At 43.1% G+C, this 26199-nt stretch overlaps 1 protein-coding gene across 3 annotated transcripts; it reads right to left on the bottom strand.

Annotated features, from left to right (window-relative positions):
• Positions 1 to 606: 606 nt before the first annotated feature.
• On the bottom strand, positions 607 to 21006 carry LOC140534695 (galectin-1-like). 3 transcript variants are annotated; one of them, XR_011977430.1, is made up of 7 exons: positions 20658 to 21006; positions 16151 to 16345; positions 14480 to 14559; positions 13899 to 14067; positions 7677 to 13437; positions 6444 to 6584; positions 607 to 2844 (listed from the first exon to the last, which is right to left on the bottom strand). XR_011977430.1 is itself a non-coding variant. In XM_072656015.1 (6 exons), the coding sequence occupies exons 2-5, from the start codon at positions 16157 to 16159 to the stop codon at positions 13291 to 13293; spliced, it is 405 nt and encodes a 134-aa protein (XP_072512116.1). In that variant the 5' UTR covers positions 16160 to 16345; positions 20658 to 21006; the 3' UTR covers positions 607 to 6584; positions 7677 to 13290. The 3 variants fall into 3 exon arrangements, 2 of the variants coding, with proteins under 2 accessions (XP_072512116.1, XP_072512118.1); XM_072656015.1 differs by having other exon boundaries at positions 607 to 6584; XM_072656017.1 differs by lacking the exon at positions 6444 to 6584.
• Positions 21007 to 26199: the final 5193 nt, after the last annotated feature.

The following is a 26199-nucleotide window of genomic DNA, read 5'->3' as shown; positions in this document are numbered from 1 at the left end:
AGTTTTGCAAATGACTTCCATAATAGTCATGTTATGTAAGACTGACTATATTTTACTCTATCCTATCCTGCCCTCCATTTCTTCTGTTCTCTCTTTGACTTTGTCCCTCCTGAAGAGTGTTGACTTCTAATTGCTCCCTCCTCCCATTGCCCTCCCTTCCATCATCTCCCCCCACCCTGCTGATCCCCTTCTCCCCCACTTTCCTGTATTGTAAGATAGGTTTTCACACCAAAATGAGCGTGCATTTTATTCCTTCCTTAAGTCAAATATGATGAGAATAAGTTTCACGTTTTCCCTTTCACCTCCCCTTTTTTCCCCTCCATTGAAAAGTCTTCTTCTTGCCTCTTTTATGAGAGGTAATTTGCCTCATTCCATCTCTCCCTTTCTCCTCTCAATATATTCCTCTCTCACCCCTTAATTTTATTATTTTAGATATAATCTCTTTCTATTCCTATTCAACTCACCCTGTGCTCTCTCTCTGTGTATATATATGAATGGGATTTATCGGGGCCGTTCACCCCGAGCTGACAGGTTTATCTGACCATCAGGGCCTGTCGACCGTGAAGGAGCTTGCCATGAGTAGCGATGAGGCGGGAGGCAAAGAGGTAAGGGAACTCCGTTTATTCAAACTAGCTCAGGCACTTATATAGTATCATGTATGCCTTAGTTATGTAAGCAGCACAAGCAAGATTAAACTAGTTTAAGCAAGTTTTGCTACTGCTTTCCAGCCACGTTTCAGGAAGTATCTGGTGGTGAACAGGGGTGGAACCCTTCCTCCCAGTGCCATCTTGTTCGTGCCTTACCAATCTCCCCTCAGATTACCTGAGCCGTGATTGGTGTACGCCGTCCAAGAGAGCTGAAGGTTGGCAATTCCCTTACAATTCCCCCTTTTTGTTTTAATACATCCGATCTTTAAGGATAAGAACACTTTGCTTACTGGAAAGTAAAACATTATACAAACTATGCAATGCAAACTTAATACATATGGGTATAACAATGCATCCTAAAAACAATACTACAAAGCCTATAATACTTGGCGCAAACCAATTTTTGACAGATCCCTAAGAAACAATATGCTTAAAGAAATCATTTATCTTTGCTGCTGTTTTTTCCAGGTACAAAATCAGTATTTGCTTCTTCATCAATCTCTTCTGCTAGTTTTATCAATTGTTGAATTTCCAATGTAATATTGTCGGCAACTAACCCATGTAACTGTGTCCTAATTTCTTCCCATCGCAGTTGAGACTCATATTTTTTCTTTGTTAGACAAAATGTATTATATCTGTAATCACACTGTAATTTTTGTTGCAGTTGTGTCATTGCAACTTCTTCTCCAATTACCTCAGTTGCCTTTTGTAAAGAATAAAGAGCCTTGTAAAACTCATCATCTGTTTTTGCTTGTTGTCTAAATACAGCCAATACGTTTTTCATAAGAGCATGTAATTCAGAAGCTTGAACCATTTCATTTTGGGTATTATAAATTGACATAGCCAATGAAGTAGATGCCAAGATGACTTCAACTAATAAAGTAATTCCTAAAACTACACATGAAACACATCTTTTAACTCTAATCATCAATTCATCCAATTGTTTGTCCAGTGTACATATTACTTCATCACTGGGTGTCTTATACCATCCTTTTGCCTTAACTGCTGTTAAGTGGCCTTGTTAAAATGAATACTCTCCCATCAATCTTTGGCCCTATGCATTCTTGAACAGAACAATTCTGACAAGTGAAATTGTAAATTCCTGTCTGATTTCTATATGTCTCCAATGTTGATCTATTGTCTCTATCCCAAAGAAATGCATATTTATTCCCTAAACATACTCTCCCTGTCAGTACAATAACATTATTTTTGTCCTTTTTTGAAACTGCAGGCATAGCCTGTATAGTCTGTCCTCCCATAGCCATTATAATTTTGTCTATCCCTAGAACTGGTCTTCCTATCAGAGGATACCCCTTGTGGATGATCTACATTTGTCTAGGAAACTCGGGGGCAAATTTTGCATCTGGTGCATATGAAAGATTGTGACATGAATACAACATTTCTGTGTAATTCCCAAATGTTAACTCTGTTTCTTGACATGTATGGGTATGACAATTCTCAAATGATAAAAAACCTGTATATAGATGCCATAAGGTTACATTTCTCTTCTTAAACAAATCACAAAATGGTCTATATCACATACTCTGAGAAAGTCCTGCAAAGTCTGTATTTGACCAGGTTACCATTGTCCCTTTTATTCTCCAGGTGAACAAATAATAAGCATGTTGCTGATCTTTCTCATCTAAAGCATCTCTTCCATCCACTATGGTGGCACACCAAGGATACCTTTCTGTCCCCTTCACCTGTGTATAATTGAAACTGGACACATTCCAGATCCCTGAAATACCTTTCTGTAGACAGAATGGAAAACCTGAAACTAAGTCTGAAAAATTAAAATGTCTCTGAAGTATAGTCTCATTAATAGTCTTTGTCTCTGTGTCAACTCCATCATTTCCATACATGTGGGAAATGTTACCATGAAGAATGAATTTTGGCATTGTCTCACTCCATGACATCACTCTCAGCCATGGTGGTTCCATGACGAACACTCATCTCAGTTGTTCCGTCTGTCCAGAGTCCTTCTCCTGTGTCAAGAAGGGGCGCAGCATGGTTGCATAGTAGGAGTGTTGCGAGAAAGCTCAGGCGCACCATTATGTTGTAGATGGCTAAAAACCTGACAAAGTTTCTGTAACTTTCTTTGTTGTCTCTGTTGTGCCCCCTGTGACTTCTTCGTCATGATTGCTGTCTTCCAACACTCGGATACGTTTCACTGGAACCCACACATCTTTGTTGTCATCTGTTAAAACACAAACATATCCTTTTCCCCAAGTTAATACTATATGAGGACCAAACCATTGTTTATTTTCATCATGCCACATCACCTTATGGGCTTTGGCATTCAATGCATTTGCTGTAACTGACTCGGTCTTAATAGACTCAGTCTTTGTAGGAGATGTTAAAAATTTCATAGCGGCTGATAAGCCATCATCATCGAATTTCAAATAATTTAATGTGTAAACAGCCAATTGTAATTTGTCATCAACTCCTGGTCCAGCTCCCCCTTTTTGTTTTTGCAAATAAGTTTTCAACAAGCGATTTGCCCACTCTACTATAGCTTGACCAGTAGGATTATGGGGGATTCCAGTAACATGTGATATAGAGAATTCCACCGTGAACTGTTGAATGGCTTTGCTAGTATAAGCTGGACCATTGTCTGTTTTAATACTTCTTGGCACACCATGATGGTCAAAGCAATGTAAGAGGTGTGCTCTGACATCGTTGACAGCCTCTCCACACCTCACTGACATCCTTCCACAACACCTATTGTTGCTGGGGTGCAATCTACTTTTTACTAATAATTCTGATATCATTATGGCCCAAAAATGAAAAGAATGTTTGTGGAGGAGTAAGGCTGTCAAATCTAAGGTTAAGTTGTTCATTGTATATACGGCCTGTGCCAATTGTTCCTGAGGGGACCTACCAAACATTCCCCTATTTGTTTTTGAAGGAACAGGTTGAGAGTTTTATTCTTCTTATATACTATTGCCTGAGTCATAGAGTTATGTGGTATTCCTGAAATATGAATGATTTATAAAAAGAAATGCAATATTAGAACTGGGGCCCAAGTACAGGCACTCAAGCACCCCACTCTGTCCCCCTATAAACAGATGAGACCCAACATATTCTGGGATAAGGGATGAAGGTCTCGACTTCTGAAATTGCTTCCTGCTGAGATTAGACGTAGAGCTGACCCTGCCTCCCAGGGTCCCAACATTGTAGGGGTTGTGTCTTTAACCAATATGAGGAACTTGATGATTCAGAGGGTGATGGGTGATGGCCTTGGAAAAAGAAACCTAGGAGACACAAATCTGGCACAGAGATTAAACAAACAAGAACCAAAAAGGAGTAAGAATAAAATAACTAGAAGTGAGGTGGGTGTGAGAATACTGTCAGACATCCTCACACTCTCTTGACATACTTAGTAACTATCTAGGATAGGAGGGGCTTGGATGATTCACATTTGTCTCCAACCTCCTTATCTGCTTTCTATATATTTTGATCAAGCTTGTATTTAGCTTTCCAGATCTCTAGAACTGATCATTTAGACTGCTTCATATTCCTTTATATTTCTACCATAGACAAGATAGTGCATAAGTCATTACTGTTCACTAGCATAGCTGTATTATCTTAAACAAAAGAGATTTCCAAGTTGAATCTCACAACTGAATAGATGATCATCGTTGTTTCATCAGCTTGTTTATCTTTTTCTGATTATATTCAGTCTCGAAGAAAAAACTTTAGAAATTAAGTTGTTAATAAGTTCACACATTAATATTAACTTTTGCTTATTAAAACAACAAGATCTGTTCTGCTTTATAGATCATTACATATTAAGTAGCAATACATTATCTTGAAAATGAAAATTTTAATAGGCTTTAGCCTTATTTTGAAAAATATTTCTTCTAAAAATATTCCTTGTTCTTTTTTAAAACAGTTGAAATTTTATCATAATGTTGAGAGTTACTAAACTTTTTTAAAAAGAAGATTAGGTGAAACCTTTTAAAATGATAGTTGTCTTTTCACTTTGAAGCAAAAATAAACCTTTTAAAATTAAAATTTATTAAAACTTAGTTGGTGTAAAAATGTTCTAAGGAATATAAATTCCCAAAGTATTATAACAAACCAAATTCTTAGGTATTTCAGAATTCCTAGATATCACAAAATGCTTTAATAAAAGTGCATAATAGAATCTCACATTGGTAACAGTAAGAGACTGATTACAAAAAAAATTACTGCTTTAAACAATAGGGACATCTTAAGGTGAGTCTTAAGTCATTTACATAAATTTCTGAACATGTTCCAGTTTCAGATAAAAATAATATTGTTTTCCAGTAAGATTACACAAAAGGGCTCACATGTTATACTGACTACTTGTAATTGATCATAGAAGTTTGCTATAAAAGGAAAAAATACGGACATGTGATATAGCAAATATGATAGGATAAAACATCTTTGACTCTGTTTGAATTCAGATAGGAGTGAAATTTTCCAATCATGCAGTATCTGTATTATAGCCAGGCTCAGGAATAGTGAAGTGGAAAACATTCCTTTATAAAAGGACAGAATGAGAAAACTGACGAGGAGGATCCCGTCCTAGATTGAGTCTAGAATTGTCCCCTCAGTGTTTCCTCTCCAGATACAAATTTCACCTGATAACAGTACAGGATGTAGGATCACAGTCCCTCTGAGTAACTTGTGGCATATTCTTTCAGATACTGATTTAATGCAGACAACTATACCCAAATTCACACTTAAACAAAAATATTTATGGTCCCAAATGCTTTTACCTTAAACAGCAAATTTCACTAATCCCAACTTAAAGCCAAATACAGTTATTTGTATTCCCATGGAGTTGTAATAAGCAATGAAGATTAACAAGACTCACACACATATGAGATTTCATGTAAGATCCTTCCTTCTCAAATTTAAAACTCATCCTGATACAAAAGTCAATTATTAAAAATCTTTTCTATCTATTACAACTATTGAGCAAGCCACATTCATTGTTTATGAATTATATAAGCCAAACAAATTTCTTTCTTGGGACTGATGACCTTGTCCACATGAAAGAGGCCTTAGCAGTTTTAAAAAATAAAAGGAATTGGCATGAATCCCATGCTTGCCAAACCCCAAACATACTGTCTGGACTGTTCTGAATGGGCAGAATCAGTCTAAATAAAATTTTTACTCCATTCTTTTCTTTCTATACACAGTAATCAATTAACAATATTAGGTTTAGCATTAAAACAGCAACTTCAAAAACTTAGTTAACAATCTTACAACTTTTAAAAATGATAAACAAATTATTTTAGCTGTAATTTCTTTAACAGGAAAAGGTGAAAATACCTGGTTTTCTAAATGGCAATTAGAAAACATTATAAGATAAGTTTAGTAGGACTGATAAAATTTTTGAGTAACATAAATGGCTACACACAATTTTTCCAACATCTTTTAGTTTTAACAAGATTCAGATTACAAATTGCTTTCTCTAACACCATTTCTGGATTACAGAGTAAAATAAAAATCATAATGGTTCTAATTTTTACTCAAGAAAATTTCACATCTATGTCTACTCCTTAAAAATGTGTTCGAAAGAGAAAGTTGTAAAACTGCAAGTGGAAGTGAGGGAGACTCTGGAACAAAGTCCAGTGGCGCCTAGCCTTCTCCTTTCCACTTGGGAGTTAACAGCTTCATCTCTGAGGTGTCTTTTTCATTTTTAGTTTTATGCATATTCTCAATTTGCCTTAATGCCAAATAATACAATAAATTCTGACCTGTCTTAAACATCCAATTAGGAGTGACAAGTTTCACTTAAAATATGACCAGAATAACTACCTTTTAGTTGTATCCCATACACAAAAACTTTTCTCTTTTATGGGAGGCATGAGATAATTAAAATGTTATTCAATCTGCCTTTGTGATAGGAGGGGAAAAATTTCCCCAATTTCTTCTTGTCTTTCTCTTCACCTTCACAACCTGGCCGGGGTTAGAAAATAAAGAGAGAGAGAGAGAATTTTACCAACTACTTAACAATAAATTCCAAAACTTTTATGCTTTCCTTAAACTTCATATCCATGTTGTACTCCTAGTGGGCTTTGATTAAAGCCCCTTTAGAACTTCACACGTTATTGCCTTGTATTTCTTATGTAAAAATGCATTTAGCAGTCATATAAACTAAATAATATAAGATTAGTTTCTCTCTTTCTCTCTCCCATTCTCCTCCCTGATGCTGCAGCCATCAGAGAGAAGGGATGAGGGGGAGGGAAAGAGATAACATTCTGAATTCCAGCTACAACGGAGCTGGCCGTAATAACTCACAAACACATGCACACAGAACATGTAAAGACTGAACACATACACAGACAATAAAAAATTCAAAAACTGAGAAAAGATTGTCAGAAATCCTCTGCACAAATTAGACCTGTGGCTTGATTTCTTTTACTTAGTTCCAAACATAATTTTAAACTTGTCGGCTCCATATATTCAGCGTGAGAGTCTATAATGTCCTCCTTAAACGACACATTCTTTCTAAACTCTAATTGCTTCAATTTTTTGCTTATCATTAGAAGCTCAGTCTCCAAATTATTAATTTTTTCTTTTTCTTTCCGCTCTGATAGCTCCTTCTGCAAATCAGGATACATTCTTTCTGGGCTATGCTCTCTTGAGCTCTCTGAAGAGCTTGAAGGAGTGGTCTGTGTCGAGGTGGCAAATTGTCTGACTTGTTTATCACAACCTCCCTCTTCTGCTTGAAAAGAACATTTTACAATATTATATAGATAAAAAGTATGTGGTGATATAACTCCAGGACTTTCCTGGTCATAAGCAGTTAACTGTTCTTCCACCATCTGCCAAGTATATGTAGATAAGGAGGGTCACTCCTCCACCCAGGGACTGTTCTGAGTCTTGGACTTGTTCTAAAAATTTTCTAATTAATTTTAACTGCACTGTAACTCCCTGGTTCTTAGCTTTCTTATCTAGCTTTTCTGCTGATGTTGTTAGCCTTATTAATGCTAAAAAACCTAGCTCCCTACCTATATATATTTATATATATATAAGCAGGTTACTCACAGTCTCAAATTCTTTTTTCTTTGTCTCCCTGACGGCTGAAGCGCGCGTCGTCCCACTCCCACCCTTGTCGTGAGGCACCGTCCGAGGAAGGCGGGCTACGTCTTTTCTCGAGCTACGAGGTCACGCTTTTGCCCCCACACTGTCCGCTCCTGTTGCTATCTTGAGACCCTCAGGTCTTCTGTCTTTCGAGTCTCTGATAACCTATGACCGTCACCAACTACTTTCCACCTCCTATGGTCGCTGAGAATTCTTATCTACCGCCCCGAGTCTGGGTACCACTTGAACGGGATTTATCGGGGCTGTTCACCCTGAGCCGACAGGTTTATCTGACCATCAGGGCCTGTCAACCCTGAAGGAGCTTGCTGTGAGTAATGATGAGTGGGAGGCAAAGATGTAAGGCAACTCCGTTTATTCAAACTAGCTCAGGCACTTATATAGTATCATGTACGCCTTAGTTACGTAAGCAGCACAAGCAAGATTAAACTAGTTTAAGTAAGTTTTGCTACTGCTTTCCAGCCACGTTTCAGGAAGTATCTGGTGGTGAACAGGGGCGGAACCCTTCCTCCCAGCGCCATCTTGTTCATGCCTTACCAATCTCCCCTCAGATTACCTGAGCCATGATTGGTGTACACCGTCCAAGAGAGCTGAGGGTTGGCAATTCCCTTACATATATACATATATATATATGTGTGTGTGTGTGTGTATGTGTGTATACATATGTGTGTGTGTATAATCCCTCCAACTACGCAGATACTGAAAAAAGTTTCAAGAATTCCAAATATTGTCTTTCCATGTAGGAATGTAAGTAGTTCAACCTTAGCAAGCCCCTTATGATTTCTCTTTCCTGTTACCTTTTCATGCTTTCCTTGATTCTTGTGTTTGAAAGTCACATTTTCTTTTCAGCTCTGGTTTTTTCATCAAGAATGCTTGAAAGTCCTCTATTTCATTGAAAGACCATTTTTCCCCTGAAGTATTATAGTCCATTTGACTGGGTAGGTGATTCTTGGTTTTAATCCTAGTTCCTTCAACTTCTGGAATATCATATTCCATGCCCTTCGATCCCTTAATGTTGAAGCTGCTAGATCTTGTGTTATCCTGATTGTATTTTCACAACACTCAAATTGTTTCTTTCTAGCTGCTTGCAATATTTTCTGCTTGACCTGGTAACTCTGGAATTTGGTTACAGTGTTCCTAGGAGTTTCTTCTTTTGGATCTCTTTCAGGAGGTGATCAGTGGATTCTTTCGATATTTACTGTGTCCTCTGGTTCTAGAATATCAGGGCAGTTTTCCTTGATAATTTCATGAAAGCTGATGTCTAGGCTCTTTCTTTCATCATGGCTTTCAGGCAGTCCCATAATTTTTAAATTGTCTCTCATGGATCTATTTTTCAGGTCAGTTGTTTTTCCAATGAGATATTTCACCTTATCTTCCATTGTTTCATTCTTTTGGTTTTGTTTTGTGATTTCTTGGTTTCTCATAAAGTCATTAACCTCCATCTGTTCCATTCTAATTTTTAAAGAACTATTTTCTTCAGTGAGCTTTTGAACCTCCTTTTCCATTTGGCTAATTCTGCTTTTTAAAGCATTCTTCTCCTCATTGGCTTTTTGAACCTCTTTTGCCCATGGAGTTAGCCTATTTTTAAAGGTGTTATTTTCTTCAGCATTTTTTTGGGTCTCCTTTAGCAAGTTGTTGACTCACCTTTCATGATTTTCTTGCATCTCTCTCATTTCTCTTCCCAATTTTTTTCTCCACCTCTCTTACTTTCAAAATCCTTTTTGAGCTCTTCCATGGTCTGAAACCATTGAATGTTTATTTTGGATGTTTAGGATACAGAATCCTTGACTTTTATGTCTTTCCCTGATGGTAAGCATCGTTCTTCCTCATCTGAAAGGATGGGTGAAGATATCTGTTCACCAAGAAAGTAACCTTCTATACTCTTATTTTTTTTTCCCTTTTTTGGGCATGTTCCCAACCAGTTACTTGACTTTGGGGTCCTTTTTCAAGAGTAGGGTATACTCTGGAGATCTGTAAGATCTCAGTTCCTCCAAGGTGGCACAATCAAGCCTGTACACTGGTCTGGGAGCAACAAGAAACTTTTGTGCTCAGAATCTGCGAGTACTAGAGTTTCCTCTCCATAATCACCTGGCTTCCAGTTCCACCAAGCCAGCACTAGGTGCTGAGATTCAGACCAGCTGGCCAATTCCCCCAGGAGCTTCATTTGGAGGTAGGGACACCACACAGGCCTGAGGTATGGATCAGATATTCAATTCCCCCAGGGGCTTTACAATGAGACCTTCTACAATGGATGTGGTCTGCTGCCTGCCTTGGCAGTACCTGCATGCTGCTGCCTCTGCTGCCAGCCTGAGGACAGATCTATGGGGACAACCTGCTCCCTTTTAGGCTAGCTGAAATAAAGCCTCTCACTGACCTTTGGTACCTGTAGGTTGAGGGATCTGCAGTGCCACTGGGCATTCTGTCCCTGAAGCCTGTTTGGTCCCAGGTGCCATGCTGGCCAAGGCTGGGCTGGACTCTGCTCCTTATCCTGTGTGACAGACCTTTCCTGTTGGCCTTTCAGGGAACCCTGGCCTGAAAATCTCTTCCATTCTGTGTTCCGTGGCCTCCACTGCTCTAGAATTTGTTGAGAGTTTTTCTTTACAGGTATTTTATGGGCTGTGGGGGAAGAGCTAGTGTATGTGTGTCTATTTACTCAGCCATTTTGGCTCCACCCCCTTACTAACATCTTAATACATAACATAGTGAATTCACCAGTCCTGGGGCAGGGGGACAAGCACATCAAGAGTCCCAGGGAAAGAGATTAAGGTCCCCCATGTCCATCACAGCCCTTGGAGAGCAGGTCCTCTTTCCACTTAAAATCTGGGCAGAGCCCAATGGCACCTCCAGTTGGTGTTCAGGGTACCTTCTCCCATTCACCTACTAGAACCTGAATTCCAGGCTTCTGATTCATCCCTGAGGATGTCTCCTCAGGAGACAGAGCTTAATGACTGAAACTTGATGCTCCAGAACTTTGAACCAGGCTGATTGGCTCAGTTGGATACTGGGCACCAAGATCAACCCAGGGAAGGGTGTGTGTGTGTGTGTGTGTGTGTGTGTGTGTGTGTGTGTGTGTGTGTGTGTGTGTGTATGTATTAAGAAGAGAAGCCCTCGTACCAGGCAGGAGAAGAGGGTTGGGAATTAATATCCCACATGTTCTAAGAAAGATTCCCTCAACGTCATTTATTTAGAGATGGTAGGGGTTTCAGGAGTCATTTAATCAGACATCTTCATTTTTACAGAGAAGGAAACTGAGGCATCCCTTGCCCCCAGAGTCATTGCTCCTTGGTCTAGAAGAGAGGGAATGGGGAGAAAGAAGAGAAATTAAGGCAGCATTGGCCAAGTCAGAGCTGAGAGAAGGGGGAAGTAGAGGCTGATCAGAGGGGTGATGCGGAGGGGATGCTGCCAGAAGGGAAATGGCACCAGAAGACAGAAGCAGGAGGTAATGGGGGGCTAAAGGGAGAAGGGATAACTAGGTCCCTTGGGGAGCTGGGAGGCAGGTCCTGACCTATTGATCCCAGAAGATGGAGAATCTGTGTGTATGTGTGTGTGTGTGTGTGTGTGTGTGTGTGTGTGTGTGTCTTTTGTGTTGGGACTGGTGTTTGGGGAGTGAAACATCTAAGCTGGACAAGGATATGGGGTCTGGGGAAAGGGTCGTCTCCTGAGAATAGTGTTAAAGAGACCAGGGGAGAAGAAATGGGAATCAGATGACAGATCATCCTCTTGGCTGCCCTGCAGCTGGTCAGGTGGCCTCAGTCTCCAGACTATCAATTCTGCCATACTATCCACTTTGTATTGAGGGCCCTCCAGGACCTCTCTGTCTCAGGGCTGGGCTCTGCTCAGGGAGGGTGAGTCCATGTGCTCTAAGTGAATCTCATGACCTTTGGCCATTATCTGAACCAAGAAACCAGGCTCAGAGAGGGACTAAGGCCTGCCCTCATCCACACAGCCAATTCCCAGGAACCTGGCTTTCACCTTTGCATCTCCAGGTACCCAGAGGCTCTTTCCAGTCAGGTCTGGGGACTCCCCCTCATTCCTCTCTTGGACACTGGGCCTGGTCTAGAGTGGCTGATCACCCCGATTCTGCTGTGGGCAGAGTGGATGTGGTGAGTGGGCCTCTTCCAGCCAACCAGCTGTAGGACCAGGGCCAGCCCCAGAAATGGTAAACCCACCTCTTGGCATGCACTGTGGAGACCTGGGCCTCTATTTCAGAGGACATACAGTATCCTTTGTGCATTGCCTGTGATCTCATTCTGGGGTCATAAAAAGCCTTTGAATTGGGAGCTGAGCCAGAAAGAGTTATGCTTACAAATGTTTGAGAGCTGATTTTTGGTTTCTTCCCTGCATGGTGAGAAGAAATACTGGGTTTTATTATATTTCAGAAGAGGAGAGGAGAGACCAAGGGCTCACAGGAGGGACCTTGGAAGTCATCTGGTCCAACTTCCAAATGTTACATGGAAGGAAACTGAGGCCTGGGGATTGACTTGGACCTCTAGGAGCATAGATGTAGAGAGCTGGAAGGATGCTGGAGACCAAGTTCTTTGTTTTACCCCTGAGGAAACTGAGGCCCAGGGACTTCTCCAAGGTCATCTAGGCAGTGAGGATCAGAGGTCAAGCTCAAACCCAATAACTCTGACTCCAGAGATCGTGAATATCTTTCCATTGTTCTCCCATCTGGCCTCCAGATGTCTCTGTGCCTCCCTGGGTTGTATCCAGCATCTTTCCAGCAGGTGGGTTTGTCCACAGTCTGTGCACTGGTCTCCCCCCTTCACTAATGTGCAGAGGTTCCCCTGCAGTTACAACTCTGAGATATTCCTTCAGTATTGAGAATCAGGGATTGTCTGGGACAGGGCTGGGGAACCTGTGGCCCTCTGTGTCCTTGAGTGTGGCCTTTTCACTGAGTCCAAGTTTTGCAGGACAAATCCCTGTATTAAGGTGATTTGTTCTGTCAAGTTTGGATTCTGTCAAAGGCCGGGTCTTAGGTTCCCACCCTTGTTTAGGACTTCTAAGGGCTTGTCACCTTTCTTTCGTGTTATGTCCTGGGCTCCTGACAATCTGGGGAAGCCCATGAACCCCTTGTCAGAGTGATGTGGACTTTTTGTTATTGTTTTTTCATTTGGTGAAAGTTTTGTTTCAATATTTTTTGACATTCTTTTTTTTTTAAATTCAGAGTTCCAAATTCTCCCCTACCAATCACTGCTCCCCTCTCCATTTAAAAATCAAGTTATATGTTATAAAGTGGAATAATGGTCTTAAATGAATAGAACACATAGTCATACCAGGAACACTGGAAGTTAATGAGAATAAAAACGACATTTTTTCCATCTGAAAATTACCCACGGAGCCCAGATGGAGAACACCTGTCATACCAAAGGATCATTGATAATAAGCAAATTGTTCAGAGTCACTCAGCCACTCTTCTCAATTTCAAACCTGGCCATCTCTGGCCCAGACTAGAGTAACCCAGAAAAAAGTCAGCTGTTACCCTCATCAACACTTTTATTTACTAACAGGAAAGACCCAGAGGTCGAGAATCCTAGGTAGCTGGCTTGATTTGTGGGGATCATTCGAAGGCCAATGTTTTGAGTACCATGTCACCATGAACTCCCACGTAGTTGATAACCTTTGCCCCACTGTAATTCCCATAAGTAAACTGGTAACCATCAGGTAATGTTATCCGAAATAAAGTCTCTTCAAATGCTATGGAAACCTGAATGGGAAAAGGACAGAAGGAGCTTGATCTAGAAGCCTGGGCTTGGAGAAAAGAAGACCTGAGTGCAAATACTTCCTCAAGATATTTCCTACAAGACCCTCTGTGACTACTCCATTCTGATCCTCAGTGCCATACTCTGTAAAACAAGGCATCAGACTAATTGCTTTTCTCCAGCTTGAAATCTAGGGTCCTATTACCTGTCATAAAACAGTCGAAAATCTTCTGTTATCCTATTGGGATGACAGCCTAGCCCAACTCCCTCCCTTTCTTCAGTTCAAGGCATGCTGGGCTTCTTACCAATAACCTTTGGAAACCCATTGACTTCTTTCTCCTCTAGTTTTTCATCTTTTCCCCATCAGTGTTTGCTTCCAGGAATCTTCCTTTAAATATGAAGAGATCAGATCTTGGGTTCCCCATTCCCAGTTCTGATATTCCATGCTCTGATTCTGGGGTCTTACCTCTGCCCTTTTCCCTCTCTGAAATGGGAAGTGTCTCTCCTTAAATCCATTCCCGAAACTGCCATCAACGTAGGTGGCACAGACTATGGTGTTGTAATCATAGTAGCTGAAGCGTGGGTTGAAGTGCAAGGCAATGTCAGGGCCACCAACTCCCAAATCAATTGTAAATCTGGGAATTGAGAACACATCTCCATCACTGCCATGGATCCCAGAACCTTGGAAACCCTCACTCAGAGAATGCCTGAACTAGAAGGCCTCAAAGAGGCTGTCACCCAATGCATCCCTGAAGCACCATGGCTTCTCTTCTGCAGTACCCCTCCTATTCTCATCCTGTCCAACTGGTGGCCATTGTACACATTTTGTTACCTCCAGGACAAGGAGCTCACTACCTGTCCAAACTGTGCATTCCAGGCACTAGGTAACTCTTATTTGGTAGCTCTCTGTCATGCTGAGCCCTGTCATCTGGGATTGAGAGAAAACCAGCTGGGTGCTTCTAACCAATGGTCAAGTGCAAGCAGATGTGTACAGGATTCACCCACGGTAAAATTGTGTCTCATCCATCCATCCCATGTTGCACTTACCTGTTGGCTTGAGGTAATGGGTCTAACACTACTCTTATGACTGAATTGGGTTTCAGGTTCAGGTTACTCGCAAACAATGGCTGAAGAGACCAAGGAGAGGAAAGTTAGGAGTAGTTTACAGCTGGGAGGACCTAGACCTTCCAGTGGTCATGTTCCAGGAAGAATCTAGGAAAGTAGACTCTACTCTAGGCTAGTTAGTGCTGAAGTGGGAGTCAGTTCCAGTTCTTTGATCTTGGGGAAGCCTCTTCCTATCAGATTTCCTATCTGTTAAATGAGTAACTAGCCTAGATGACTGATCCAGACTTAGAAACTGCAGCTCTAAGAAGCAAGAAGGGATCTGTTCCTGGTCACCCAAGTGAGCAACAGAATCTGAAGTAGAATCCAAGTATTTCTTTGGTCCCAGGGCTGTGTTCTGTCTTTCTCACTGGCTACCACAGCATCTTTGGCTGTCATCACATACGTTCTGGCAATTGGGCAAGGATGAAGGGTGAACGGAGGACAGTGGTGTTACCCCAAGGGTAGGAAATGGACTATATTCAATAGGAAACTCTCTGGCAACTAGGTAAGCCCTACCTTGCCTCCAGAATACCTACAATTGTTGTCCCACCTTCTTCGTCTCCCCAGAAATGCCTTCATCTTATTTAATAAGGCAAAAAAGCCTCCCCAGGAAAGTTTTCAGGATGAACTTCTTCCTTCTCCAGAGCCAGGTCTTGGTCTCAATCTGATTCAGAAGTCAGTCATGCCCAAGAGAAGGGGAGTTGGGAAGGGAGGGAGAGTTTCAGAAAGAATGGGGAATCAAGGGTGACCTTGCTGAAACACTTCAGCAAAGTAACTTAGCTTTTCTTTCCCTGTGGTAAAAGGGTAAGGGAACCAGGCCAGCACATAGGAGTGGTCCTTTCCTGTTTTTAATCAATGGAAAATAATTGGAGGGCAGGGGGAGGGGAATCTTAGGATCTAGTTTCCCAGAGTAAAGGAAAGTAGTGTATTTGTGAGGTCAGTTGGGTATTATTTTTAAAGGTGGAAGAGGAAGCTAGAATGAGGAAGAACCTAAGGAATCACTTGCCCCCTGCCCTTCCCCTTCCGCCATCTCTAGCTTCCTCCCTTTTCAATGGAGCCTCCTTAGCCTGGACTTTTTCTGTATCATGAGGCTGGATTGGAGTTAACTTTGCCTGCAAATCAGTTATTCATTCCAGAAAGTTTGATGCTCTGGAAGAAGATTCATATCTTGGTCTCCATGCCACCTCGCCCCTTTCCCTTCCTTGCCTATTCAAGGAAGGGGATTCCTCCACATCCTACCCCTCCCCACCCTCATGCAGTTGAAGTCCCTCTGAGCCACGGGACACCCTAATCTTAATCCATTACAATTCCCATTTTCTCCTTGCTTACATCTTCCCAGGATTTCTCTGGACTTACTAGCTGTTCAAAGGCAATTTGCAAAGGTGAAGTATGGAGGGTCCACACTTACAAGGTCTGGGGAGGTAGACGGGGAATCGTTAGAAGAGATAAAGGAGCCCCAACCCACAAAGGGGGAGCTGTTGGAACATTCCCTCCCCATCTCCAACACACTGTCTCGAGTCTCTCTGATTGTTTCTGGGGACTGATCCTAGAGGATCCCCTAGTTCTGGACCAGCAGCCTGTCTACCCTGAACAAGGAGACCCTGGCACACTTACTTTGGCCATGACTTATGGTGAGAAATACTCCTACGATTCTCCTGGTTGTGCTGGATTTCTGAAGGATTGAAAGTCCAACTCCAGCTCTGAGATGGTAACTCAAGGAAGTGGCAGACACTTTAAATAGATGTATATCCTCTGGGCTTCCTCAGTCTCCACCTCCTCCAGCCCTCTCTTTGTCACTTTCCCCCAATCCTAAGCACAAAAGGGGAGGGGGCGTGTTTCAGGGGTGGGGTAGGTAGAGTTCTGGAAGTCTTTCTAGGAGGTGCAGTCAATGCAGGAGGAGAAAACCCTTTGGCCACACAGCCTCACCTGAAGCTCCATTCTCTTCTAGTCTTTTAGTGCACACCCAAACCCCCAAATATGTCCTTTGGGGGATGGGGTTGGAGCGAGTGGCAGAGAGATTGGTGGGGTCAATGAAAAACTAGTTTTAGAATGAAGTGTAACTGGAATCTGATATTGGAGGTAGGGACTGGGGACAGCTGGGGGAAAAGCTAAGGTGTAGGTGAGAGTCAGTCCCTTAGTCTCCAAAGAGTCCATGTGAAGGGGGAAATTGTAATCAGAGACATTTTAGCATGGAAGGACCTAAGAAAGAATCTAATTTCTTAACCAATGGGGAAACTGAGGCCCCAGGGTCACTTGGACTGTAAGGAGGAAAAAGTACTTATACCCAGGTCATCTGACCCCAAGTCCAATGCTCCTTCCATGAGGCCAGAGGATAGAGAAACCGTTGTTTTTCTTTCCAGCCTGTTGTCAGAAATCACTCTCTGTCCCCTCTGTTTCATGAGACTGGAGGGAGGCAGGCTGAAGTTTCTCAAAAAGTCATATTATTACCTCTGACCTTGTAACTCTGTTTGTCAGGGAAAGGGTTTGTAGGTGTCTAAGGGAAGCCCCTAGCCTGGGTCCCATTGTCTGACTGCACCAGGGAACCCTTTTGGGTTCCTGCCACTCCTTCCCTTCACAGCACCCCAGATCCTTCCCTTGACGATGAGACCCAGTGAACTGCAGAGGTACAGAAGGTTGTACTAAGGTTCTACTTAGCCATAGCCGCTAGGGGGCGACATAGTGCACATTCCACTGGTTTTGGAGTTAGGAAAAGAGTGCTTCAGATACTTAACTAGCTTTCTGACCCTGGACAAGTTTTTTAACTTCTGTTTGCCTCAGCTTCGTCTTTCCACAAAATGGCTGTAATAATAGCCCCTATCTCCCTGAGTTCAAATGAGATAATATTTGTGAAGGGCTTTGCAAACCTTAAAAACCTATATATCAGTGTTATAATTGGTCCTCAGGACAACCATATTAAGGGAGTTTGATTAGGATGCCCATTTTCCCCTTTTTAATTTTATTTTTTCCACTTGATAGTATTTTACTTTTTCCAATTACATGTAAAGATCGTTTTCACCATTCACTTTTATATGATTTTGAGTTCCAAATTTTTTCTCCCTCTCACCCCTCCCTCTCCTCTAGAACCTCTAAATGTTCGTAAGCTTTTTTTCTTATGACTTGGACTCCAGAAAAATTGGGCAAGCTGACAGACACCTTCTCAGAATAAGGTGGTGTTAATGTTGAGTGTTTTCATTTTGTGAAGGTTTCATTTTTATTTATTTTTGCATTCTTTTTTTTTAGTTGTGGGTTCCAAATTCTCTCCCTCCCCCTAACCCTTCCCTTATCCAAATACAACACAAGCAATATGGTATCAAGCAGAATAATGTTATAAATATATAACATACATAAATATATATAAAATAATTCAGAGTAATACTAGGAATCCAGTTAGTGAGAATAAAATGGCATTTTTCCCCATCTGAAAGTTACCTAAGGACTCAAGGTGGAGAGTCTCTGTCCTACAGAGTCAGATCATTGAGGTGAAGGGACGTTTTCAGGGTCACTCCAAGTCATCCTTCCCAACTCCAAACCCAGCCCTCTATCTCCCAGACCAGATTAACACAGAAAATGTCAGCTGTTATCACTATCCACACTTTTATTAGTAAAAAGAGACATCTATGAGTCAGAAATTATCTAAAGATGGATTGATTGGAAGGCCAGATTTTCAGCGCTGAAGTTACCACAAATTGATATGAAGTCTATTTTTTTTAAGTCAAGGCAATTGACCATTGCCATTGAACTTTGGAAATCCACTGACCCCTTTCTCCACTAGCTTTTCTTTTTTTCCCCTTCAGAGTTTTCTTCCAGCACATTCCTCTCAGATATGAGGGGTGGATCATCTCTTGGGTCTTTCCCAGCTCTAATATTTTATGCTCCCATTCTCTGGTCTTACCACTACCTTGGTCCCTGAGACAAAGTAGAAGTTGGTCTCCCTTTGTTCTATGCCCCAATGGCCTTTTGCCCTGCCATTGCAGATGATCATATTATAATCTCATAGAGAGCTGCAGTGAGGATTGACATGTAGGTCAATGCCAAGTTCATCCTTGCTCAGGTTAATTCTAAATCTGGGAATCAAGAACATATCTCCATCATAGCCAGGGGTCCCAGAGCCTTGGAAACCCCCAATCAGGGAGTGCCAGGGGAGAAGATCCCCAAAGGGACTCTCATCTGATCCTGACCTGAAGCACCATGGCCTCTCTTCTGCCTTATCTCTCCAATGCCCATCCTGTTTAAGAAGTGACCAAGATATATATGTGACTACCTCCAGAGACAGGGAGCTCACTGCCTATCCAAACTGTCCATTCCAAATGCTGGGGAGCTCCTGTTAGGACATTTTTCCTGATGCTGCGTCCTGCCCTTGTCATCTGAGGCTGAGGCAAAAGCAGCTAGGTGCTTCTAATGAAGGGTCAAGGGCAAGTAGGGATGTAAAGGAATCAGCTCTCCCCCAGGGTTACATTTTGTCCCATCCTCCCCATCTCTCACTTGCATGGTAGCATTAATCCATCTATATATGCCTTTACTTTTATACTCACTCCAGGTTGGAGGTTCAACTCTTCCAGACAAATTTCCTGAAGAGACCATGAGCTGAAGGGAGGTTTGAGGAAAGCAGACTTTCCCCAGGCTAGTTAGTGCTCAAGAGGGATTTAGTCTTAGCTTTGTGACCTGGGAGAAGTCCTTTTATGTCTTTGGGATTCAGTTTCTCCATCTGTGAAATGAAGAACTAGTCTAGATGATGGATTCAATTCAATCCTCTCTTTCCAGATTCAGAAACTGAGGCACCAAGAAGCAAGAAGGAATCTGTCCCACGTCACACAATTGAGCAACAAAATCTGAAGTGGAATCCAGGTTTTTCTTTGGTCCCAGTCCCATGTTCTCTGTGTCACACTGGCTACTGATGCACCATCTTTGGCTGGTATCATAAATATCTTGGTCCTTGGTCAGTGATGAAGGGGGAAAGGAGGAACCTGGTTCTACCCTAGAGTGAGAGATGGACTATACTCGGTGGGAAAACTCCCTGGTAGCTAGGTAAGCCTTACCTTGCCTTCCCCACACTCCCCAACCATTGTTCTGCCCTCCTCCTCATTCACTAAGAACTGCCCTCATCTCACTAAGCATGGAAGGAATTCCTCTCCAGAAAAGTTATCAGAAACAGCTTTCCCCATTGCCCAGAGCCAAGTTGGTTCCAGCGTAGGGCAGGAGGCACCCATGCCCAGGAGAAAGGGAGTTGGTAAGGGAGGGGGAGGTTCATAAAGAATGGGGAATCAAGGGTGTCCTTGGCTGCAACCACAAGGTCAAGGAACTTAGCCTATCCCTCATCCCATTGGAAGAAGGATGAGGGAACTAGGGCAGCACACATGTGAACTCCTTCCTATTCTAAATCAGTGGAGAAATGATGGGGGTGTCTGGGAGGGGAATGGAAATCTTATGAGCTGGTTTCCTAGAGAAGAGGAAAGAAGTGTATTTGTGAGGTTAATTAGGTCTTGTTTTAAAAGGGGACAAGACTAGAATTTGGAAGGACCTGAGGACTCTTGCCTCCTGCCCTACCCAGCTGGCCATCTTCAGCCTCCACCTTTTCCAGTGGAGTCTCCTCAAGCCTGTACTTTTCTTGGACAATCAGACTGGCTTGGAGTTAACTTCGTAAGACAGTCAGGCATCCTAGAGTCTGATTCTCTGGCAGAAGATTCGTCTCTGCCCACGTTGTCCCTTTCCCTTCCTTCTCAATTCAAGGAAGGGGATTCCCCCACATTCAATCCCTGCCTGCCCCCACTAGGTAAATGTAGCCTCTCACAACCATGCTTAACTAATTCTAACTAACTAACAAACTAACACATGCTAAATACCGTTTCCCCCTTCCTCCCCTCTCCCCGGGATCTCTCTGGATTTATCACGGATAGCCGATAGCTTCAAGGTCGTGGCGGGGAGAAAGTTAAAATGGGGGGATGGAGAGGGAGAAGATAAAGGCACCTCAGCCCATACACAAGGGAAGGGTAGAGCATCCCCACCCGCTCGGGAGTCCTGCCTTCTCGAGTGTCCGAGATCCTGTCCAAGCACCGACCCCACCGGATCCCCCACCCTTGGACCCGCAGCCTGCAACTTGGATGAGTACACCCGCAGCCCATACCTTGGCGCATTCATTTAGGGCATAACGGACTGTGAGAAATGCTCCTGCGGCTCTCCTGGTTGCGCTAGGACCCCGAAGGATGACTTCGAAAGACCACACAGAGATGGTAAATCAGGGACGCGGCAGATCCTTCAGGTGGTCGGGCTCCAGGGTTTCCTGAGTCCTGAGCAACCCCCCAGTCCCGCCCTTCGAACTTTCTCCCAGCTGGAGTACGGAAGGCTAGGGGCCGCATGTCAGGGGAGGGGCCGGCAGAATTCTTGAAGTCTTTCTGGGAAGGTCAGCTAATTAATCCGTCGTTTGACCTCCTTCCCACCACCTCAAGCTCCATCCTTTTCTAGCCTTTTCCCCACATCCAAACAACAAAAAGTGTGCCTTAAGGGATGACGTTGGGGTAAGTGATAGAGATATTTTTGGGAAGCTAATGGAAACATTGTTTCAGAATGAACAAGAGTATGGTGATGGCGGGAAGGGGTTGGGGGCCATATTTTAGCGGGAAAACCATAGCCTGGTCTAGGTGAGAGTCAGCTCTTTGGCCTGAAAAGAGTCCATCTGAAGGGGGAAATCCTAATCAGAGAATAGCAAAGCATGGAGAAATTTAAGAAAGCAAGTGGTTTCTTAACAAGTGAGGAAACTGAGGCCCTGGGATCCCTTGGGCCTGAAGAACTGAGACAGGATTGAACCCAAGGACAGAGGTTTTCCACTAGGTCCCAGAATAGGGACCCCAGGAATCCTGTGGCATACCCTCCCTTGGACACCCACAGACCCCTCCCCTGACACACTGAGACCAATGAAAGAAATGTGCAAGGTCCTAGGGTTCAGGACCCTGTGATTCCATTAAACGAAATTGGAGGATGGTTGATGGAGGGGATGAGGGGGCATGAGCTCCCAGAATAAAAAGAATGGATCTTCTTTTGCCACCTTGCCTTCTCTTTCATCCCTGCCTCTTGTTCCTTTCAGGAGGGGGACCTGAAGACTAGGACCCAAAAGCGGTGTCACTTTAATTCTCTGACCCTCAGTTTCCTCATCTGTAAATTGGAGTCTCAATAGAACTGAAAATAAGGCATCATAGTGGATAGAGATCCACTCCCTCAAAGTCAAGGAGACCTGGGTTCAAATCTCACCTCCCAAGTCACCTAAGTGTTCAATGCCTGAGGTCACCCTTTAAGATAGGGCTTCTTAACCTGGGCTTCACATGTCTCCCCAAGGTCCATGGATAGATTACAAGGAGTCTGGAGAGAAAAAGAGAAATTACAGCTGTATTGTCACTGAACTTTAACTGAAATATTCTATTTCCTTGTAGTATTTTTCTAAAAACATCACATTTTCTCAGAAGGGCTTCATCAGACTGGCCAAGGGGTTCAATGACACAAACTAGTCAAGGCTCAGATACCCTAGCCACCATCCCTAACTATTCCTTCTTCCACAATCTTTCTCAAGTGTAAGATAAGAACTCCATAAATCTTGGAGAAGCTGGAGAAAAAATCCCATGATCTCCAGGCAGAGGCAGCTCCCAGCAGGGAGCAGGGCAGAACAGACACAACTCCCCTCCTCCCAAGCCCTCCAACAACCCCAAGAGCCTCACATTCTGAGTCTGATTGCAGCCGTTTCGTCTCCCCCACAGTTCTGACACCACCCCATTCCCCAGCCCCTGAACTGTCAGCTGTGTGACCCAAGAGCAAGTCATATCTCCAGTCTGAATCTCAGTTTCCTCCTCTATAAAAATGAGACAACTATCCTTGTACCACCTGCTCCCCACTTGTTAGGGGTGAATGATTAAATGACTGAGGAGACAAAGACTCTGTCTCCAAATCTTATCTATGTATTAAGGAATGTCTGGCAATTGCCCAACCAAAAAAGACCAGGCTTGTTTTATCACCTTAGGTTTGCACCCCAAATACAGGGAGAGAGGAATTTTTATACATGAAAGCAGTCAATCAAATGAGACCAATTAAATAAAAGGAAATATTAAAATATTAGCTAATCTAGTTTATAATTGGAGGACAATTAGGAACTTTCCCAATGGGAAGAGAAAGTCAACAGCTCGAATTTACTGAATTCAGAAAAAGAGGTGTCCCCCTCCCCCCGATGTGTTTATACAATCTTTCTCTTCATCCTTCATTTTTGAAGAAGACTATGACATCAGAGAAATGATGACATGACTTACACCTGACTTTGTTTTGAGTGAGGGAATGGAAGGTGGAAACACTAACTGATTGACCAGTTCAGGGCCACTTTTCAGATAAGACGTATAGGTTGCTGAGATGTAGAATTGTGGAAAACTCTTTGTAACAGTCTTTGGACCTGACCATGTTTCTGGTTAGCAAGGCTTCCTCCCAATTCTCACAACTGAAGGAAGTTTTCCACCAAGAAAAAATTTGGACTAGATACATAATTGAATACAAATTGACGGGGATAGCTTCAGAATTGAATCCCAAGAGGTAGTCAGTGTGGTTCACTCAAGTCTGAGAATTAATGGCTTGCTGTTCTGCTCCTGTGAATCCCCTCATTTCTCCCTTTTGAGTAATGGTGGAGTGGAAAACTCAGTCCTCCCCTGAATAATTTATGTATAAATTAAATCAATAGGGCTTTTCATAAATTCGTTATCAGAATTACCTAAATCAGATTAGGAACCAAATTACTTAGAGGCCATACAATGAATTAATTTTGAGAAGACAGATGTACATGTCAACAAGGTAACCAAGAGAATATAAACATAAAGGCACACTCTATGAAACAGGTCAAAGCAAAACAATAGTGATTATCAATATCAACGAAGCCCAAGTCTCCTTGTATCCTAGTAATCTACTTCCAATGTCCATTTAATCAGCATATTCTGAAACCCAGAAGCCTCCCCTAGCCCTCTGGCGCCAGCAATGATCTTCTTTTGGGCGTTCTGGAAGAAGTCTCATTTTCAGGGCAGTTCTGAAGAGGGCTGTGTTTCTCTGGTTCCAAATCCTTTGTAGAAGGTTCCTAAATAATTCTGCTACAATCTGTCCGTAACAAAACTTCACACAATTCAGTAGTCTATTATATTTGGTTCTCCAATCCTAAAACTTCAGAGAATTTCAGTTATTTTATAAAACTTGCTGTTTCTTTCTTTACCCAAATCCTGTCCCTGATATAAAGTCATTCAAAAATTCATGAGCATCTGACTTGTAAAATGAATTCTATATTTTAAAATGATCAAACTGATGCTTTAAAAATGGGAAAACAGGGTGCTGTTTCTAGGGAAGCACTTTGCAAACTTTAACTCTGTCTAGAAATAGGAGTTGTCCATATGGACTGTTTTGGCCTGACCCACTGTGGTAGGTAGAGCCTTCTCAGCTTGTATTGGTCAGTTCAGGCACAGGTGGACACACTGAACCTTGACCTCAACATTGTGATGTCATTTTGGTCCTCTTCAGGAAAGAAGGATCACAACTAACCAAGGGAGGCAGTACCTTTGGGTGTCCAGAGCTTTGAAAGTGTGATTTCTGTCCGCTTTCCTGGTTCATGATCCTCGTTTTACTGAAGAGAAAGCTGAGGTTCAGTGTGGGCAGGTAACACTCCTTGGTCACACAGCTGAAGGGCAGAGCCAGAATTCTAACCCAGGTCTCGCCTACCTTCTCTTTCCCCACAGGTGACACAGGGAAGCCAAAGGGGGTCAGGGAGGTCACTCACTCACTTGGTGCCCCTCCCCCATAGGGGCTCAATGACTGGTCCTATTCACCCTTACTCTCCAACAAATGACCATATGCGCTCTCTGAAGAAGGTATTGAATGACCTGTCCTGGGTCTGCCCAGCCTACCTAGGGCTGGAGCCCTTCTAAGGCCTTTAAGGACTTAGTTCTTTCATGTTTGTGATGTGGCGTCCATGACCATAGCCCCACCTTCTCTTATGGTTCTGATTATTTCTCTCTGCCTTTTCTCAAATCTCTCCCTCTTCTCATTTCTCTCTCTCTGCATGGTTTCCCAGCACTTGGGGCAGGGGGGATGGAGTGACTGCTGTAGGCCAGACCTTGTCCAACCCAGTATAGGCAGGACATCTCTGAGGAAAGCTTCCATCCCCAAGGGTACTTCACCCCAAGGTCAGATACAGAGGAATTAAACCTTATTTGTTTATTCAGTTCCAAGTACTTGGGAGTGAGAATATTTGAGAGAGGGGTCATAGTGACCCCTCTTGGAGCATCCTAACACCTTAATAAACATACTAGTGAAGAAATCAGTCCTGGGGCAGTGGCACAAGCACCTCAATAGTCCTAGGGAAAGATTAAGGACCCCATCATGTCCATCACAGCCCTTGGGGAGCAGGGTCCTCTTTCCACTTAAAACCTGGGCAGGAGACACATGGTCCCTCCAGTGGGCACTCAGGACACCCCATCCCTTTGGCACACTAGAACTTGGAAGCTGAATGGATTCCAGGCTTCTGACTGGTTCCTTAGAAGCCACAACTCAATGACTCATAGTTGATGCTCCAGAACTTTGAACCAGGATGATTGGTGGATGCAGGTTCCCAAGATCAACCCACTGGAGGGTGTGTGTGTGTGTATGTGTGTGTGTGTGTGTGTGTGTGTGTGTGTGTGTGTGTGTGTGTGTGTGTATGGAGAGGGGAAGCCCCTGTACCAGGCAGAAGAAGGGGGTTGGGAATTAATATCCTAAAATATTCTAAGAAAGATCCCTTAGGATCATTGATTTAGAGGTGTCAGGGTGTCAGGAATCATTTAATCCAACATCCTCATTTTTACAGAGAAGGAAGCTGAGGTACACTATGCCACTAGAGTCATTGCTCCTGGGTCTAGAAGAGAGAAAGTGGGGAGAAAGGAGAGAAGTTAAGGCAGCATTGGTCAAGTCAGAGCTGAGAGAAGGGCGAAGTAGAGGCTGATCAGAGGGGTGATGGGGAGGGGATGCTGCCATAAGGGAAATGGCACCAGAAAACAGAAGCAGGAGGTAATGGGGGGCTAAAGGGAGAAGGGATAACTAGGTCCCTTGGGGAACGGGGAGGCAGGTCTTGACCTACTAATCCCAGAAGATGGAGAATCTCTCTCTGTCTTTCTATCTCTCCCTCTTTCTCTGACGTGTTGAGGTTGAGTGTGGTACACACCAAACTGGACCAGGATATGGGGTTTGGGGAAGGCATCATCTCCTGAGAACGGTATTAATAGAGACCAGGGAAGAAGAATTGGAAATCAGATGACAGTCCATCCTCTTGGCTTTCCTGCAGAAACAAGGCTCAGAGAGAGACTAAGGCCTGCCCTCAGTCACACAGCCGATTCGAAGCACTGGCTGCCGTGGAACCTGGTTTTCACCTTTGAATCTCCAAGCACCAGGAGGCTCTTTTCCCCTAGGCCTGGGTGATTCCTTTCATTCCTCTCTCTGAGCCTGGCCTAGAGTGAGTGATTATCCCACTTCTGGTGTGGGGAGCCTGAATGATGGTGAATGGGTCTCTTCCAGTCAACCAGCCCTAGGGCCAGAATCAGACACAGGAGTGGCAATCCCATCTCTTGGCATGTACTGTGGAAGCCCTGGCCTCTGTTTCAGAGGACATATAGTATCCTTTGTCCATT

The sequence above is a fragment of the Notamacropus eugenii genome, chromosome 3 (assembly GCF_028372415.1).
Source record: "Notamacropus eugenii isolate mMacEug1 chromosome 3, mMacEug1.pri_v2, whole genome shotgun sequence".
NCBI classification, from domain to species: Eukaryota; Metazoa; Chordata; class Mammalia; order Diprotodontia; family Macropodidae; genus Notamacropus; species Notamacropus eugenii.
Note: the sequence above shows the minus strand (reverse complement) of the source record. Positions and strands in the feature narration are given on the sequence as shown.

Excerpts from the sequence above, each read along its gene's own strand:
- LOC140534695 (XM_072656015.1), bottom strand. Across the intron at positions 14,068-14,479 it reads CCATTACCTCAAGCCAACAG|ATTTACAATTGATTTGGGAG; the intron begins GTAAGTGCAACA and ends CTCAATTCCCAG. Across the intron at positions 13,438-13,898 it reads AGAGAGGGAAAAGGGCAGAG|GTTTCCATAGCATTTGAAGA; the intron begins GTAAGACCCCAG and ends TTTCCCATTCAG.